The sequence below is a fragment of the Sinohyriopsis cumingii genome, chromosome 7 (assembly GCF_028554795.1).
Source record: "Sinohyriopsis cumingii isolate HCF-2022 chromosome 7, ASM2855479v2, whole genome shotgun sequence".
Lineage (NCBI taxonomy): Eukaryota > Metazoa > Mollusca > Bivalvia > Unionida > Unionidae > Sinohyriopsis > Sinohyriopsis cumingii.
In genome coordinates this window covers 86,007,697-86,025,634 of record NC_142967.1, presented here as the reverse complement: position 1 = coordinate 86,025,634, position 17,938 = coordinate 86,007,697, and the positions used below count along the sequence as shown (strand labels likewise).

Here is a 17,938-nt window from a genome sequence, read left to right as displayed (position 1 = left end):
TGTTGAAATTAAAGAATTACAACAGCGGGGTTTTAATATTTTACTAGACACTGAAACAATTATGTCAGATTTTGAATCCCTGAATGAGCTATCAACGAAGAAGAACAATCTCCCTGCGTGTTATAGGTTCATTAAAAATATACAGAATCACGTTTACAAATCACTTGCCACGGTAACGTCCAATCAGGTATCTGAATTTATTCCACTGTGCCACGCAGTTGAGAAGATCAGGCTTGGATTGTCATCCGAGTATGAGACTCGAAAATTAATTAACACCAGGGTGAGACTGTTGCGAGGTTATATAAAGGACGCGGAAATGCCTACATGTACTAGTATTTGTGACCCCCAAGTATAAATGCACGAGTCAAAGAGACTTCTCACGGTAAAAAAAAAGTGTATTATTTTTTTTTGTATTTCCAATTTCAGAGTGTGTGAAACGCATAGCGTTTTCCACTCAAAGAGTTTTCGAAATGTTTTACATTTTCAGGATTTGCTTGAGCGCGGGCGCATCAATACAACAATGAGAATAGTTCATGATCTGTTCTCGTTGACACCAAGCTGTGATCATATGATTTTGCTGTAACTGCGTCAATTGTGACCGCGTCAACAAGAAGTCTTCGTCGCCGTACACGTCAACGATTATTTTAACGGGGAAATACTGTTCCGGGGACTGAATCTTTGAGTTTCCAGAAACGCTAGCGTTTCCAAATGCGGTTTTTATTGCCTCGTGAAGAATTTGCTTATCATGAATATGAACTCGTGCGTGAATGTATTCATACATTATACACAACTGTTTTTTTTTTAATTGTGAAACGCTATGCGTGGAAACTCTTCGAGTTTCAGGACTTCACCAGTAAGTTTATACTGACGGTCTCGCCACGCAGGTCCAACAAATTCCCCCGTTGGTCGGCAAGTTTGAAATTTATCGTTGACAACCACGGGTTATGACACCGTAGATAGACCGGATTGATTGGTTCTTGCACAATCAGAAAACCAGGGGGGTCTTTTGGTGTGAACGTATATATGATAAACCCCTGTTGGGCCGTAGTATTATCTGATGCGCTGTAGCTACCGTCGATGACGTCACATACAAGATTGACCGCAATAACATCTGTGATATTTACGATCCCGGGTGAGATGTGTCTGCCATCGGATGCTGTACTGTTGTCGTGCTTGAGAATAACAGGTTGTGGTTTTGTTCGCGTGTACGCGGCAAGAATATCTTCGAAAGATTTATCAATGAGATCCTGAACCGAATTTTTTAACTCGGGCACATTATATCCGGGGAGTTTAAACAACGGAATATCTTCCACGGAGATTTTATACAACGTCGCAAATTTTATTCTTCTGTCCGGGGTAGGATCAATCAGAAATCTTTGAATTACTATATGATTTGTAAATATCATCAAGGATGCGAGTTTATTTAGTTTTTCTATGGTAGTGATAATTTTATTATGAGTCGCGATTTTATCACTGGAAGAAATATACTCTTGAAAATACCACCGCAATAGTCTTAGCTCTTCTTGATGATATTGTTTGATCAGATCAAATATATTTTCTACCAGGGTCACGTGTATAATAAGGAAACCACGGTCGGGGGGGGGGGGACCCGGTTCTGTGAAAACTTAACCCCAACCCGTCTTCGAAGGTATCCGTGAAATAAACTTCATCATATAGTGGTGGAAATTGACGTCTGCCAAGTCTGTCGGTTCTTGGTCGTGCGAAAATGTCGTGTAGTTCTTGTTTATCGGTCTCGAAATCCGATTTTTTAGGTTCTGGTGGACCCTGTTCAAACCCGGGTTGTATTTGTGGCCATCCTAATACTGTTCGGATTGAGCTATTGTATATATCCACGGCGTATCCGGGTGTTGAGATTTCAATGACCGCAGACAGCGTTGGTTCGTGCGCGGTCACAGATATTTTGGCTTCCTTGCCGGTGATTCGTTTTATTTGGCGTTGTATCTCATTATTGATTTCTTCGATCTGATAACTCCCAGTGGGAAGTATAATTGTATTCCAGTCAAGTTCACCCTGTTTCGGGTCCGCGCTGGGTCTCCCGAACACGAATGAATTATTCGGCTGCAAACCACCAAATGATGCCGACCTGATATTGGGCCAGCTGTGATACACACTAAGCTTTGCCAACGCGATTTCACTCACTGGAATTGGAGTTCGAAAATTAATACCGAATTGTGGTGTCGTCGAGGACACTGAGATCATTGTGGTCCTTACCGGTGTTGTGTTTGTGACTATTTGTTGAAGCAGTTCTATTGACATTATTTATTTGTTTAGTTTTCAAATAGTCATTGTACGCATCTGACATTAGTTTGAATTCAGAATCTGATATCAACGCAGCGTCGCTGGATTGCGCGTCTAACGATGATGATATCAGTGATGATAATTTCTGATATGCGGTCGTGGCTGTATTTAATTTTGTCGTGTAATCGTGTAATTTTGTGTTAGCACACGAGGATATTTTTTTTGCTATGATGCCGAAAACTCCTGCCGCGGTAGTGGCCGTACAAACAGAGATTGTGGCCGCGACTGCAATTACCGGAGTGACCGCTGATAGTATTACTCCCGCGGATGCAACAACGGCAGATACTGAATAAACCATAATGTCTAACACTGTTATGCGTCTGCGGTATTTTTTTACTTTTCGACTGGTTACTTCGATGACAGTTTTTAACTCAGATTGCCACTCACGGACTTGATTATATCGATATTGTTGAGCATCTGGAAATCCTTCGGATTTCAACGTTGACATTTATTTAAAAATCGCTGCCGATTTTCAATTACGCGGTAACCAATTGAGGCGTTGCAGCGACGAATTCCAAACACCACCAGTAAGATGTCGCGGTTAATTTCTTGTCTGCGGCTTCAAGTATAAATATTTCTTCGGTTCCGCTGTTTAGTATTATAGTTACAACCCCGGAATACTTATCGGTGGAATGTCTCCAAGGATATGTTGTGAAGATTTCAAATTTAGCGGCTGAAAACACAGACAACCTGTAAACACCGGTGGCTGTTGCTGTATATTTGATAGTGCTATTTTGTCGTGACCATGTTGCGAATCCCGATGATACCGTGAATACGATGTTGGTGATATGCCCCGGAGTAACTCCAGTGGGAACTTTAATCAAACTGGTTTTGTTAACGATCTCAGGAATACCCGATACGATATCCTGCTGTGTTTGTTTGATCGTGTTAATGTCGGTCTTTACATCAGCGAGTTTCACATCGACGTCTGGGGGAGTTCCAAAGAACTTATCCACGGTCTCATCAGTTTTTGCGAAGTTTCTTTGGAGTCTTTTAAACCCGTTTACGTGAACATCATACTCTGACCGCAGCGTATTTAGTTTACCGTTGATGATGTCCACGTATTGTTTGTTTGACGCATCCTGGTCGGATTCGGGATTCGCTAACGCGGTTATTTTGTTGCCGCTCATGCTGAGTTCGCCGGTCATTACGTCGCCGGATTTTATTACTCTGTCGATGATTAGGCCAGCAACGAGTTGGTACTGCGTGTCGACGTATTGTTTATTTGCGGCATCTTCGAGACCTTCCGGATTTTTTAGAACGGTTATTTTGTTGCCGCTCATGCTGAGTTCGCCGGTCATTACGTCGCCGGTTTTTTTCACACATTTATCAACACCTTTATCAATACTGTCTTTGATGCTTGCGATTGATATGTTCGAGTCCTTGATCCGGCCGCCATCACTAAATGCAACGAAGTTATCCTTGGTAGCTCCAAGAACTCTGCGAATTATATCATTCCACTTAATGTTGCTCGTTCTTAGTTTTCCTTGCCTGTCTTGGAAAATAGCAACTTCATCTGGGTCAACTCCGGCTAGATTCAAAAGATTATCGACTTCATCTCGGGTCACATATTTTGAGAGATCAGCATCTGTGCTTGGTTTACCTCTTCGTGTGAAAGGTCTTCCGTAAATATCCACCATTATTCTTATTGCTGTTTTTCAAATGCGAGCATGAAAATGCTAAGCATTTCTCGATGCGGTATATTCATACATTACCTTATGAGGAGGAGTTGCTGGATTTCTTGAGATTGCATCAAGAACATTTAAAACCTCGTTCCAACAAATGGGCGGATCAATTAATGTTTGTGTTGGTAACGTCGACTGCCACACTGGAACATTAGAAAATCTGCTGTTGAGAGTGCGAGGCACTCCGTGGACATACCTGAGAAACTCAGTTGGCGGTGCTAAACCGTACGAATCGAAATAGATAATTCCACGTGGATCGATCGCGTAAGCAACCCAGTGAGTTCCCGGACCGTCTTTGTTGTCGAGATTGACAATGCCAGTTTCTGGATTATTCGGTTGTTGCGGTAATTGATCTCGCATAAATACTCCTCTGAAATGTTTTATGCGCAATTTTTTAACAGCATCGAGTAAATCAAAATTGCTCATTGGAGACTGCGTCTCACGAAGCGTTTTTAAACCCGTTTTGGGTACCATGATGCCGGAGTTCCTGGTAGTCTTAGACCGCGTCCCTTTTTTTTGTATCCATTTCCGGTTGCCTTTTTAAGTGCCATTCCGGCCGCTGTTCCAACTGCACCGAGTGCTGCGGCTTTTGCTACGGCTGGTGCTGCCGCGGCAATCAACGCCGGTATTGCTGCGAGAAGAGGAAATATTCCACCGGTTTTGGTCATATCTTTGATTGCACCAGCAGAGAAATCTATTCGTGCTCCTTTTGATGCCGCGATGGCTTTGTTGATGCGATTTAGTTGAGTGGTAGTTACCGATATTTTGTTTGGACCGCCTCCGAGTTGACCTTTTTTAAGCGTTATTGATGTACCTGAGATTGCTTTTTTCGACTGTAATTTCTTTACTTGACCGGGAGTTAGCGTAACATTAACGTGATTGTACGACATTTATTTAAAACGGAATTGATTTAATTGTGTTACAAATCTCATAGATTTTCGATTGGTGCATCAATAATTCTCATTCGACCACCAACACCTTCAAGTAGCATTGCTTTGTCGGAAAGTACAACCGCGACAGCTCTAAACCCAGCAGGGCCTGCAATTGTAGTTGGAACTAGAGGGGGACCTACGACTTGATCTGCATTAACGATTGCCGGGGGAAACACACCGACGTTAGCTCGAAAGTAAATATCAACGACAGTTTGTTTGGCTAGATCAAGATGTTCCAACGAAAAGTAATAAATCGGGTACAGCGTTGTAAAATCCAACTGTGATATTTGCAGACCAGTGTCGACATTCTGATCGCGCCCCATAAATGTCATCAAACGATGATACGCGCGTGCAACTTGATTATTCCCAAAACTTATTGTTATATCTTCGGATGGTTCTTGATGACCGTTTATCCGCAGCGAAACATTAGTGACTCCAAGATTGTCAAATATCATGTGACTTCTTACTTGCGAACCCGTTCTGCTACTATTTTGAAGTGCGATAAAAATGTGACGCGGTGCTGATACACCCTGTTGTGATGATATATGCCAAGTAAATTGTCCAACGCCAGAACCTTGAATAGAATCTGTTGTTGTTGTTAACCAGGATATTAATGATTTGCCGCCTTGGTCCATAAAAGAGAGAAGTCGTTGTTCCTCAGCGAGCGATGGTGTCATTGTTGGCATCCACAATGCAAGTTTTGATAATATTACCTTACCGTGAAGTGCTTCCGTGTTAGCAACTGTATCAGCTACTTGATGCCAGAGAGCGTCGTTGTCGTCACCTTTTCGGGTAAGTACAACTGAATGCTTGGCTCCAAAAATAACCTTTCGGACATTTCTGCAGAACCCAAAAATGTGAGACAGCGGAATTGCGCATGAAAAATCTCTGCGAGCTCCTGTTAGCATTAATTTACGCGTAGAAAACCCAAGATTATAATTAGAATTTGTTGATATTACTGCGGTTGTATCTGCTGCTCCTCCTCCTGCTCTTACAGGACCTATAATAACGTTTCTTTGATCGGGAAATTGACTATTATCCTTAGCGAACATCATTGTTGGGCCAGCTGATCTAGTGTAATCATCGCTGTATCGTGCCAATCCAAGAATAGTTGTAGCAGCGTCAACATTATCCTGAATTGTTTCAATCTCCCTCCCATCAATGCTATATGAAGCATTTTTAAATAGCGCCATGATGCCATTATTAACAAAACCAACTCGGGTATCAATGTCGTAGTTGGTATCATCATTTTTCAAAATAATACCTTCGACTTCAAGAAATGCTTCCGCGGGCAAGAAATATCTACTTGTGTCTTGGACTTGCAATTCAATTCGACCCCGTTGATCAGGTGCTCGTGCTTCGTAAGAATAATACTGATAATCGCGCACGGATTCGTCTTTAAGAATTGGTGCGTCCATGTCGAACGCGGGATCAGATACACGTTTGAACATTTTATATAATTTATCGTCATCTAAAACGAAATCCGCTTCCTGATATCAAGCTTGTATTTATTTGTTCGGGTGTTTGGGTTACAAGCTCTGCAAGTTTTTGATTGGCAGCCTGATTTATTACTTTACTGACGTCCGCGGGCATAAGTTCAGTACTGGCCAGTTTCACCGGTGGCGGTTTTTTTGATCTACGAGTTAACCGTGATAGTCTATCCTTGATTGACGCGAATGCCTTCCCGGCGAGATCACCAACACCGCCAAGGGCTTTATCCTTGACAACATCAATAGCTTTCATCGACAATTGTTTTGCAATTGGAATCGCTTTAGGGACTATTCTTGAAAACAAACCAGTAATTGTATCACCGAGACCATCTCCGTAGGTTGCTCTGTAAACTGGTAATCGCGAGTTTACTACGCGGACTGGTAACACGCTAGCGTGTCTAGGTTGAGAATTGTGCACAATCATTTTATTTAATTATTGTTTCTCTAACTGAATTTGCTAGCAAATTTAATTATTAGTCGCTGTGGTAACCGTCTGCGAGTTCATCAATGAGCCCCCGGTAGATGCCGATATCCATAATGCCACGCTGAAATAGTCTCTGACAGATATTTGCGGCTTCATTTATAATTTCCGGAGAGTTGTTTCCGGCACGTCTTCCTCCGATGAGAACTTCCAACCGTGATACGTCATTGACGATGCTATCAGGACAGATGTGGTTATTATATCCGCTGCCTGTTTTCTCTTTTTCTTGTTGTTCTAATTTCTGAATTTTCTCTCTTATTTCGTCAATTTCTTTTCCCTTTTTGTTGTATTGAACAACTGCGGCTTGGTATGCATCCTTATTTTCCTTATTTCTTTTGTCAAGTTTCCATTTTTCTTCTACAACTTTTTGAAGATCGAACTTTTCCCTCACCAGGTCACTTTCTTTTATGAGTAATTCTTTTAGTGTTGGTGAGGGCGGCGAAATGGACGACGAAACAGGAGTGGAAAAATCATCATCGTCATCGGGAGCGCTAGCGCCCATTTGTTCACGCGATAAAAATTCAGGCACTGGATCGGGCAGTGTCATTTGCAGGATTTGAGCTTGTGTTTTCTTCGCCGGTATTTTTGCCTGCTTTTTCATTTCCCTTTCCTGAATTTTTGCCTGCCTTTCCCTTTCCATCTCTTGTATTTTTGCCCGCCTTTCCTTTTCCCTTGCCTCCATTCGTTTGTCTCTTAGTTCCTTATTAACCCCAATTACGCCAGTTTTTATAAAACTATAGGTATCATCAATGTTAGGTATTCGAGAATAGCCTCGGTTTACTTTATAAACATAATCCCGCCACTCACCCTGGGTCATACCCAAGCCAGCTCCTGGTTTTAGAAAATCTTGCCGGTTAGGATAATTTAAGACAATCCAAGCAGAAAACTCCTTAAGCTCATCTATGTTAGTAAGCGGAATATTTTTTATTTCAGTAATACCATCTTCGGTAAATTTATCAATAAATGTTTTTTTAGCAACTGTCACTACTCCGGCGGCACCTGGATCAGCTACAGCACCTGCATCTGCCTGTTGCTGTTTAAGTTCTTCTATTGCTTGAAGTAGCCCTCGTTTTGTTTTGGTAGGGTCGGCAAGATCAGGTTTTCCTACAATTGCAGTTTTAACTTCACCAGTAGCTGCTGTAATAGGCTTAAATAATTCCTCCGCAGATGTTGCAAACTCAACTCGCGCTTCTTGTCTTGCTTTTAATTTTTCCTTGACGGAATCACGAACCGGAAGAAATTTTTTAATCGCGGCTAGTCGTTGTCGTGCCAATCTAGTTGTGAGTGCTTCTCCGATATTTGCCATTATTTGATAACCTGCGATTTAATTATCGCGCATGGATTTGTGACAATAAATTTACACGACCCGCGGACACGATACCGTATCGGACTTGATACATTGTATGGTTAACGTGAGAAACTCGAAGAGAGCAGCCCCGGGCGGCGACAACAAGTTGGGGGGGGGGGTCGCGTTTTTTTGTCTCGTTGCTGTTGTAGAATCCCCCCCCCCCCTTTCTGAAGGCTTATTTTAGCATTTGGAAGTCTCGTTTTGTTGTAGGATTAGCTTTTTTTTTAAGGCTTATTTTATCATTTGGTGGTCTCTAGACCTTTGTAGGATTCGCCCTCCCTGCTGCTACATCACTATAAACTGTCACACTACAGACATCGTAGCGATATGACTGGAAAACTTAAAGTTACGTTCAAAATCCAATACACACACACACACACACACACACAATCAAACAAAAGCTAAAGCATCTACTACATGAGTGTACATGGTTTGTTTACGAAGTAGTTCCTAATGCACGATAATATTTTAGGCACACGTGTCGTGTACGTGCATGCAATATCAAGGTGTTCAGTATCGTAAAATACATAAAACTTAAATACTGTCCTAATTTGAATTGGTTAACACTGGTTCTTTATTTCAATATTTACTCCAAGTTATAAATCAGATTGGGGCTTTTTTGAGCTTGTGCATTAGTTTTGAGCCCAAAAGACACGGATCATATATATATATATATATATATATATATATATATATATATATATATATATATATATATATATATACATACATACATATATATATATATATATATATATATATATATATATATATATATATATATATATATATATATATATTGCATGTTGTCTTTCTTTCATAACAGGTGAAATGGCAGCAACAAAACTTTTACCATTCGCATACTGCAGGCAGATCTTACAGCTTGATTGTGGCTTCTGCTGATAAGAAAGGATCTGTAATAATATGGGATGTAGGTTCCGGTGAAATGCGATCCGAGTTCACCGGTGGTCAAAGGATACAGGGTACTGTTCATACTTAGTAACAATTTATACCTGCAAGTCGACGCAGGGGGTAAATGAAAAGGTGAATGAGAGGAAAATAAGAATAAAAGTAAAGAATAGTATCATCTAATTCCGTCTAACCAGGTTACATCACCGGTAATTGGATCACTCTGGCTTTTCTTCATTAGGGGTTTAGATCTGAAATGGTTGTATCATTCGGTATCAAAGAAGTCTTATGATTTTCGGGTCAAAAGGTGAAATCTCACAGCTTCTGTCAATGACTAAGAAAAATTATTTTTACATAATAACTTTAGTTCTAGACCTCGAACCTTTACCAAAGTTTGTGGAGTGATTGCATTTAATAAGGAGGAGGCCTGGGTTGTTTTTTGGAGGCTAAAAGGTCAAGTTCATTGTGGCTGAAAGAAGAATTAGTCTCGCAAAACGTTGTTGTCAAGTAAGTTCATTGACCAAACTGTTGCGGATGGCTTTTACTTGTGGTTTGATAGAGATATGTAGATTTTGATGTCCAAATGTCACAGTCATAGTAAGTCTAATAAGAAAATAATGGTTTCTGCTCAGTAAACTTAGTTCAAGACGGCTTAACTTGACAATAACTTCAAGGTCATTGGGACCCATCAGTCAATGATCTCGAGAGTCATCCATGCCTTACTAGTGCCTACACAGATGACTATTAAGCATGGAGACCCATGGTTAAAGAAGCAAGTTTTTGCCTGTATGTTTATTATAAGAAAAATGTATCAATAAAGATATAGCACACCTAAGACATTAATAAAATAACCTATATACTTTGACTGGGGTTATAGTTAAATTTCTTCAAATATTTCGACCAATTGTTACGTTTGACTGACGCGAAAAGCCATTACCAAAAAAAGGAAGTATTTTTCATGGTGTAGTATAGCATGGGTAGATTTAATTCAACTGCTTCTTTGTTGTGTGGCAAACATATTAGAACTTGACAAAAACAACAACTCTAAGATATTATCTATGTATTCACCTGGCTTTTGAATAAAATTCCCATGCAAATTTGTCAATGTCAAACTGCCACTCTAGTTTCCCCTTAAGATCAGGGGCTAAACGAAATAAATTTACGACGAAGAGGACTAACATATCTTGTTAAAAAAAATAACTAAACATATTCCACATACTAAACATACTCCACTTACTAATCATACTCCACATACTCCATATGCTAAATATACTCCACATACTAAACACACTCCACATACTGAACATACTCCACATATTAAACATAATCCACATATTCCATATACTCCACATACTACATATATACAAAAATTATCGACATACTAATCACACTTCACATACTAAACATACTCCACATACCAACCATACTCCACGTACTCCACATGCTAAACATACTCTACATGCTAAACGCACTCCACATACTAAACACACTCCACATACTAAACATACGCTATATACTCAACATACTTTATATATTAACCATACTCCACATAATAAACATACTCCACATACTAAACATACTCCATATACTAAACATACTCCAAATACTAAACACACTCCACATACTAAACATACTCCATTTGCACACTCCGCACACTAAACATACTACACATACTAAAGATACTCCATACACTAAATATACCCCACATACTAAATACACTCCACATACTAAAAATCCTCCACATACTAAACATACTCCGCATGCTAAACATACTCCACATTCTAAACACACGCCACATACTAAAAACACTTAGCATACTAAACAAACTCCACATACCAAACATACACCACGTACTAAACACACTCCACATACTAATCATACCCCACATACTAAACATACGCTATATACTCAGCATACTCCATATACTAACCCTACTCCACATACTAAACATACTCCATACACTAAACATACTCCACATACTAAACAAACTCCACATACTAAACAAACTCCAAATACTAAACACACTCCACATACTAAACATACTCCATTTACTAAACACACTCCGCACACTAAACATACTACACATACTAAAGATTCCCCGTACACACAATATACTCCACATACTAAAAACACTACACATACTAAAATAACTCCAAATACCAAACATATTCCACATACTAAACAAACTCCACATACTAATCATACTCCACATACTAATCATACTCCACATACTAAACATACTCCACATAATAAACATACTCCACATACTAAGCATACTCCATATATTAAACATACTTCACATACTAAATACACTCCACACACTAAACACTCTCCACATACTAAACAAACTCCACATACTAAACAAACTCCACATACTTAACATACTCCACATACTAAACATACTCCGCATACTCCATATACTAAACACATTCCACATACTAAACATAAACGACATACTGAACATACTCCACAAATTAAACCTACTCCACACACTTAACATACTCCGCATACTAAACATACTCTACATACTAAATATGCTCAACATAATAAACATACTCCACACACTAAACATACTCCGCGTACTAAACATACTCCACATACTAAATATGCTCAACATAATAAACATACTCCACGTAGTAAACATAATCCACATACCAAACATACTCCACATACTAAACATTCTCCACATACTAAACATACTCCTCATAGTAAACACACACAACATACTTAACGTACTCCTCATTCTAAGCATGCTCCACATACTCCATATACTAAACGTACTCCACATACTAAATATTGCCCACATACTAAACACACTCCACATACTAAACATACTCCACATACTAAACAACCTCCATATACTAAACTCACTCCACATGCTAAACATACTCCACATATTAAGCGTACTCCAAATACTAAACACACTCCAAATACTAAACACACTCTACATACTAAACATACTCCACATACTAAACATACTCCATATACTAAACACACTCCACATACTAAACATACTCCACATACTAAACATACTCCATATACTAAACATACTCCACATACTAAATATTGCCCACATACTAAACATACACGACACACTGAACATACTCCATATAATAAACGTACTCCACATGCTAAACACACTCCACATACTAAACATACTCCACATACAGACCGCACCGGTTGACTAGTGGGTAGAGCGTCCGCCTCGGATGCAGGAGGTCGTGGGTTCGATCCCCGGCCGAGTTATACCAAAGACTTACAAAATAGTACTAAGAGCTACCTCGCTTGGCGCTCAGCATTAAGAGGTTAGTGTTAGGACTGGTCGGCCTGGTGTAAGGATAATGAGACTGGGTGGGACATCATGCTACATGTCTGCGGTATGATGCTCCAGTGCTAGACATCACTATAAACTGCCATACTGCAGACATCGCAGCAGTATGACTGAAAAATTGTTAAAGCTACGTTAAAATACACAAATCACAATCACTACTCCACTCACTAAACACACTCCACATACTAAACACACTCCATATACTAAACACACTCCACATACTAAACACACTCCACTCACTAAACACACTCCACGTCAGCGAATTTCACCAGATACATACATATACAGATACTTACTGGAGAATTTATTTCACCTGATTTGTTTTGAACGGGAAATGTATGTCATTATTTTGTATTAGAGGGAAGAATTGATGCAGTAGATACTTATTAAATTACATAGATCTAATTTAATTACATCCAAACAATAACGATTTTGTACACAATAGCATTATTCATGTAGTAAAATCTAAGCAGGACTAATGGAGAGCAAACCCAGCGTGCGCCATTAGAACCAGAACTAAGTCCTATTGAGTAGAACGGAAATAGGGTTTGTGCGTCTGTCTAATAACCTATGCGTATCCGGCCATCCGCTCTGGCCTCTAACCCACATGATAAGTTATCCCCGACGCAACACACAGTATTTGAATCCGTCCTTGTCACGACTAAGTGGCACAACAAGATGAATGCTGAGGACAATGCCTGCTTTGATTCCAACGTGACCAAACTTTTGTATCACCGCTACGATTCCAGGAATCAGATTTGGCAGCAGTTGTCGAGCATATTTGCCTGGTGTGTAGGTGATGGGGATAATGGCCACGTGATTTCCCAACTCGCCACTACGTTTCTGAAATTTTAATTCGTGCACTTGAGATTGTTGCTTTTTTTCCAATTTCGTACTCGACATTTTCAGTAGCGATAGCAGAGGCGAGGCGACAATTTTGATCTTCCTCAGCACGAAGTCGGTTTTGCTCATACGAGTCTTCTATCGCAATGATTTCGGCTTTTATTGCGCCTCTGGGTATTCGAATGCTGTTCGCGCGCAAAATGTCTTAGTTGTTTTACCACTGTTTTGTTGGTTGTTCTTGTTGCTGCTGCTGTCGCATTGGCAGTGACAGCTGGTGGTGGCGGTTGTGGATTCAGTGCAAATATGGGTCTCAGTAATTCAAGCATGTATGCTTTTCTCATTCGACTATGTATGCGAAAGACGTGCTGCCGTGAGAGCTGTCGTAGCTGTGGCACTGTAGGCACGGTTATGCTAAGGGAGGGCGAAGGGATCTTCTGATTGAGAAATTTTGTCGATGATCTGCTTTATTTTGCCAGGATCAGAAACTGCGATCGCTTCAATCCTGGTAATTATTTCATCTATTTCTTTTGTTGTAGTATCTGAGTGTGTTTGTACTTGGGCAGCCACAGGCATTTGTGGCGCTTTGTTGTATTTTGTTTTTTTCTTTGCGCTATTTATAGTACTCACGAAGAGATCCATGAGGCTGTAAAAGTTGGTTACGTGGTTTGACTCCGATGCCACAATTCAGGCAAGGTCGTGCCCATAGGCCTTCACGTAATACCTGCGTATGTGTTCTGCAGTACTCTTAATGGCACGATCTGCCACAGGGTTCGTAGTTTCCAAGGCATGTCGACTTGCATTTGTTGCGCCCGAATATCATGGGACTTCTACGTTTCAACGTCTAGGAGCTTCCTATTTACATACCTGCAGACGTTTATCTGTTTACCAAAAACATACCAGTAGCCTTTGTCTCTGGTTTTCAACCAGCCTATGTATGGCTGCCACTCGTTGCTGTTTTATCTCGTCCTCCGCATCAGGTGGTACACTGACTGCAAGGCTAGGTGGATAGCAAGCCTCACAGAGTCCACTACGCGACTTTATGGTAACTCGAAATTTCAGATCAGTCCTTTTCAGAAACAATGGAGCATTACAATTTTTTTAGTTTGCTCGTGTAAATTCATCTACACGCGCAAATAAAATGAATTTCAGCTCATCATCAGCCCAAATGAGCTCGAAGACCTGTCAATGTGTACTGTACAAACTAAACTACGACTGGATTTTGTGCGCTTGTATACAATTACATCAATTTTCTTGGCGCGTTGGTAAAGTTCCTCAATTGTTTTTTATTCGTCATTTTTAGCAACAGCTTCATAAAACTGCTTCAGGTGCTTGCTTCTCTCCTTTTCTGCGTCGGTGAAATACCTTTCGTATTCGTATATCCACCGAAGAGAAGTGAGTTCGGAAACCATTCGTTTACTTAGGCCCCGAAGCATCTGTTTAATTAGCTTGCTCTGATGTATCTCCGTAGCTGTCCCCATCAATAAAATTCAAATAAATTGGCCAAGCTATCCTGTATCTTTTGAGCGTGTACTCCTTCATGCACGATATTTTGCAGTTTCTTTTTAGCTTTGTTTACCTCAAAAATTTGCCCAAGTTTGTTACATTCTATTTCTGAGGTCACTGCCAAATGTACCAGCTTATCAGTGTGCTCTGGGTTTATTTCCGATAATTTTCACAACATTGTTTGGGCCTCTTTTATGAATTTGTATGACGCATTCAAACGATATCTGCGATTTAAGGTTTTATGCTATATCTATCAGCTTCCAATCTTTTGTCAGGATTACATCATTGCTAGCGATATCGATTAACAGTGCTTTGGCAATAAATTCCCTGCCTGTCGCTCAACATTTTTATTATTAACAACTCGGCTATACTTGTCATTTTTCGTCAACATAAATAGAACAATATACATATAGCGCACTGTGGAAAGACCAATACTCAGCAGAACCACTATAGTGCATTTATTTTTTCATTGTAGTGGGTTTAGCAGCGGGTATATATCGATCGTTACTATAGTCTTTTGCCTGTCTCTCTGCAGAGATTTTCATTTCCACAATAGCTGGAGACTTGCAGAGAGTAGTACCGAAATGAGTGCTTGGTCTCGATTGACACGGACAGCCGTACGAAACTCTAAGCCCCATGACTGGCACACTCGCATCACGTGGACATTTACCCCTCTACCGACCCCTCAACCAAAAAGTAACCAAACTTCTGTGGATTGCGTGGGGGATAACTTGTTATAGGGTTAGAGGCGAGAATGAGTCTCCGGGTACCCATAGCGTATCGAATGAGGCAAAAGCCCTATTTCCATACTACTTATTGAATTAATGTACAGTTTGCACCTGAGACTGTAGCACGTGAGAAGAAGCTCACACCAATATATCAAGAAGTACGGAAACGACGTCCTTGGGCTTCAATTGTAGTCAAGAAACTCTTTGCTGAGGGTCAGTAAGTTCACCCAACGCTTCACTGGACTCTATCACCAAGAAATTAAATTCAAAAAATTGTTATCCGATAAATGGACTACCCTACGGTCCGACAGCACGATCAACATAAGGATGTCATGGGAGAGTTTTGCGAGCGACTTTTCCTCATCAAAGCGTACATATAAAACAAACTTAACAAGTGCTGTTGATGTCAATAATGTAATTATTGCAACAAGTTTTCAATGTTTTTAATAATATTGAGGTAGTAGAAATGAAAGCATTGAAAATCGTATATAAGAATAGGAAACACGTTCTTAGGCGAGTAATATGATAAGGGTGATGTTCAATTTCAGGCCTAAACCACTTCGAGAATGATTATAACGTTTCCCCACTATAAATATTTTGCATACATTTTTATTCGTGATTGTAACCTCGAGAGTCACCGTTGAAGCCAGCTGTAGCCCGTTGAAGCCCGTTGTAGCCCGTTGAAGCCCGTTTGGAACTGCATAGTTGTGAGCTCAATTTACGCTGGTATACACGTGGTTCACTGCTAGAGAACAGCAGTGGACTATCATAAACCACACAGTTTGACACATATGATTGTGAAAGAATGCAAGTCTGCAGCTAATGCTGAAAATATATTTCCAGATTAATGGAACGTTTCTAAGGTCAAAGAAAATATTAAATCACTATATAGCTGGAATGCGTCATGTCGACTCATCAAAAAGACGTTATTGTGTCCAGGGGTTAGGGATTGAGTTGGAGCGAGCATGACGAAAACTTGGTGTGTGATATTGTACAAGAAAACTTTAAATCCCTGACGTTAACCGAGTCATCGGTGCGAGTGAATCTAATCGTTGACGATCTTGAAAATGGTGAAACACCCAGCAATTACCACGCTATGGTCTTAAGCAAAGAAGTAGAATAGAGTGAAACCCAACATGTTTTGTAAAATTCAACAAATAATTTATTTCCCTAAAAGAATGAAAATTTAAAAAGAACTTACAATATTGTGAATTAAGTACCCAAAATGTCCGAAAGGTTAGATTTCTAATTAATTTCTAATTAAATTCCAGTAGTGTTCAAAATAAGATCCAGCCCTGAAGGCGTTGATGTACCTGTAGTCTTGAATGTCCTAATGTACCAGTAGCCCAAAGTGTGGTGATGTGCTAACAGTCTTCCAATTAATCACAATAATATAATTCGAGATGTCTTTGACTGAATTCAATATAATTCCAAGTTAACGTTTCTGTCCAAGAATGTTATGTAAAAACATTTTTTAAAATTTCCATTGAATAAATCATTTGAACAAATAAATGCTATGCAAATGAAATATGTAATACAATAAGACTAATTTCTAATTCAGATGTTATTGCAGGAAATTAATAATTTGTCAAGTTTACAAAATTATATTTTTTTTAAAAAATTTGACACAAAATAAAAGCTAGGATGTAGGACAAACGTCTATTTCTGGAACAATCTAAGTCATAATTAGACAAGGTCTGTTTCTAAAATTATAATAAAGAACATGGTAAATATAATGTACTTGTCTCAGACTAAGATAATGATCCTAATATTTAACCCGCACTCTTTGAGAAATATTAACTAGGTATTATTTATTTACAGAATAAAAACAACACCATTGTCTATAGTCAGGAACAACATGAACTTGATTTTGGACGAGGTTAAATTCATCTTTTGCTTAAATTAAATTAAGCAGGTATGTCAAAGAGGACCAAAATATGCTGTATGATTTTTCAAACACGCATTCCGAGCATATGGATATATTAATCAACTTAGGAATTATCCTGAAGCAGCAACGATGCAAACCTGGCCAATAGTAAGAGAAAAATGTTTTAAAGAAACATTATATTATTTTGTGCAAGAGGAAATGAAGTCACTGACATTAACTAAACCACCTTGTACAGATAACGAAACAAACGAATATTACAATGAAGATGACATGGAAACAATACCCGAGTATAGTAGTAGTAGCGAAGATCATCAAGAATAATTAATTAGAGAGATACCCTTTGCATTATCATATGGAAACACAGAAAAACACTTTTATGTAAGTATGAGAAATATCTGCAAGATGAAGAGTTTAAGCGGCAGATGCAATATCTAGAACAGATATTCAGATGTAAAGACAAAGAAACTGTGGGGTCAATATA

The 17,938-nt window shown here is 39.5% G+C and overlaps 1 protein-coding gene across 2 annotated transcripts in view; it reads left to right on the top strand.

Annotated features, from left to right (window-relative positions):
• The window catches only part of LOC149795663 (WD repeat-containing protein 11-like), a 208,123-nt gene that overhangs the window by 11,062 nt on the left and 179,123 nt on the right, over positions 1-17,938 (top strand). For both annotated transcript variants that reach the window (XM_089964120.1, XM_089964121.1), the window contains exon 4: positions 9,082-9,238. In XM_089964120.1, coding sequence (XP_089820246.1) covers positions 9,082-9,238 — 157 coding nt within the window. The remainder of the gene's footprint in view (positions 1-9,081; positions 9,239-17,938) is intronic.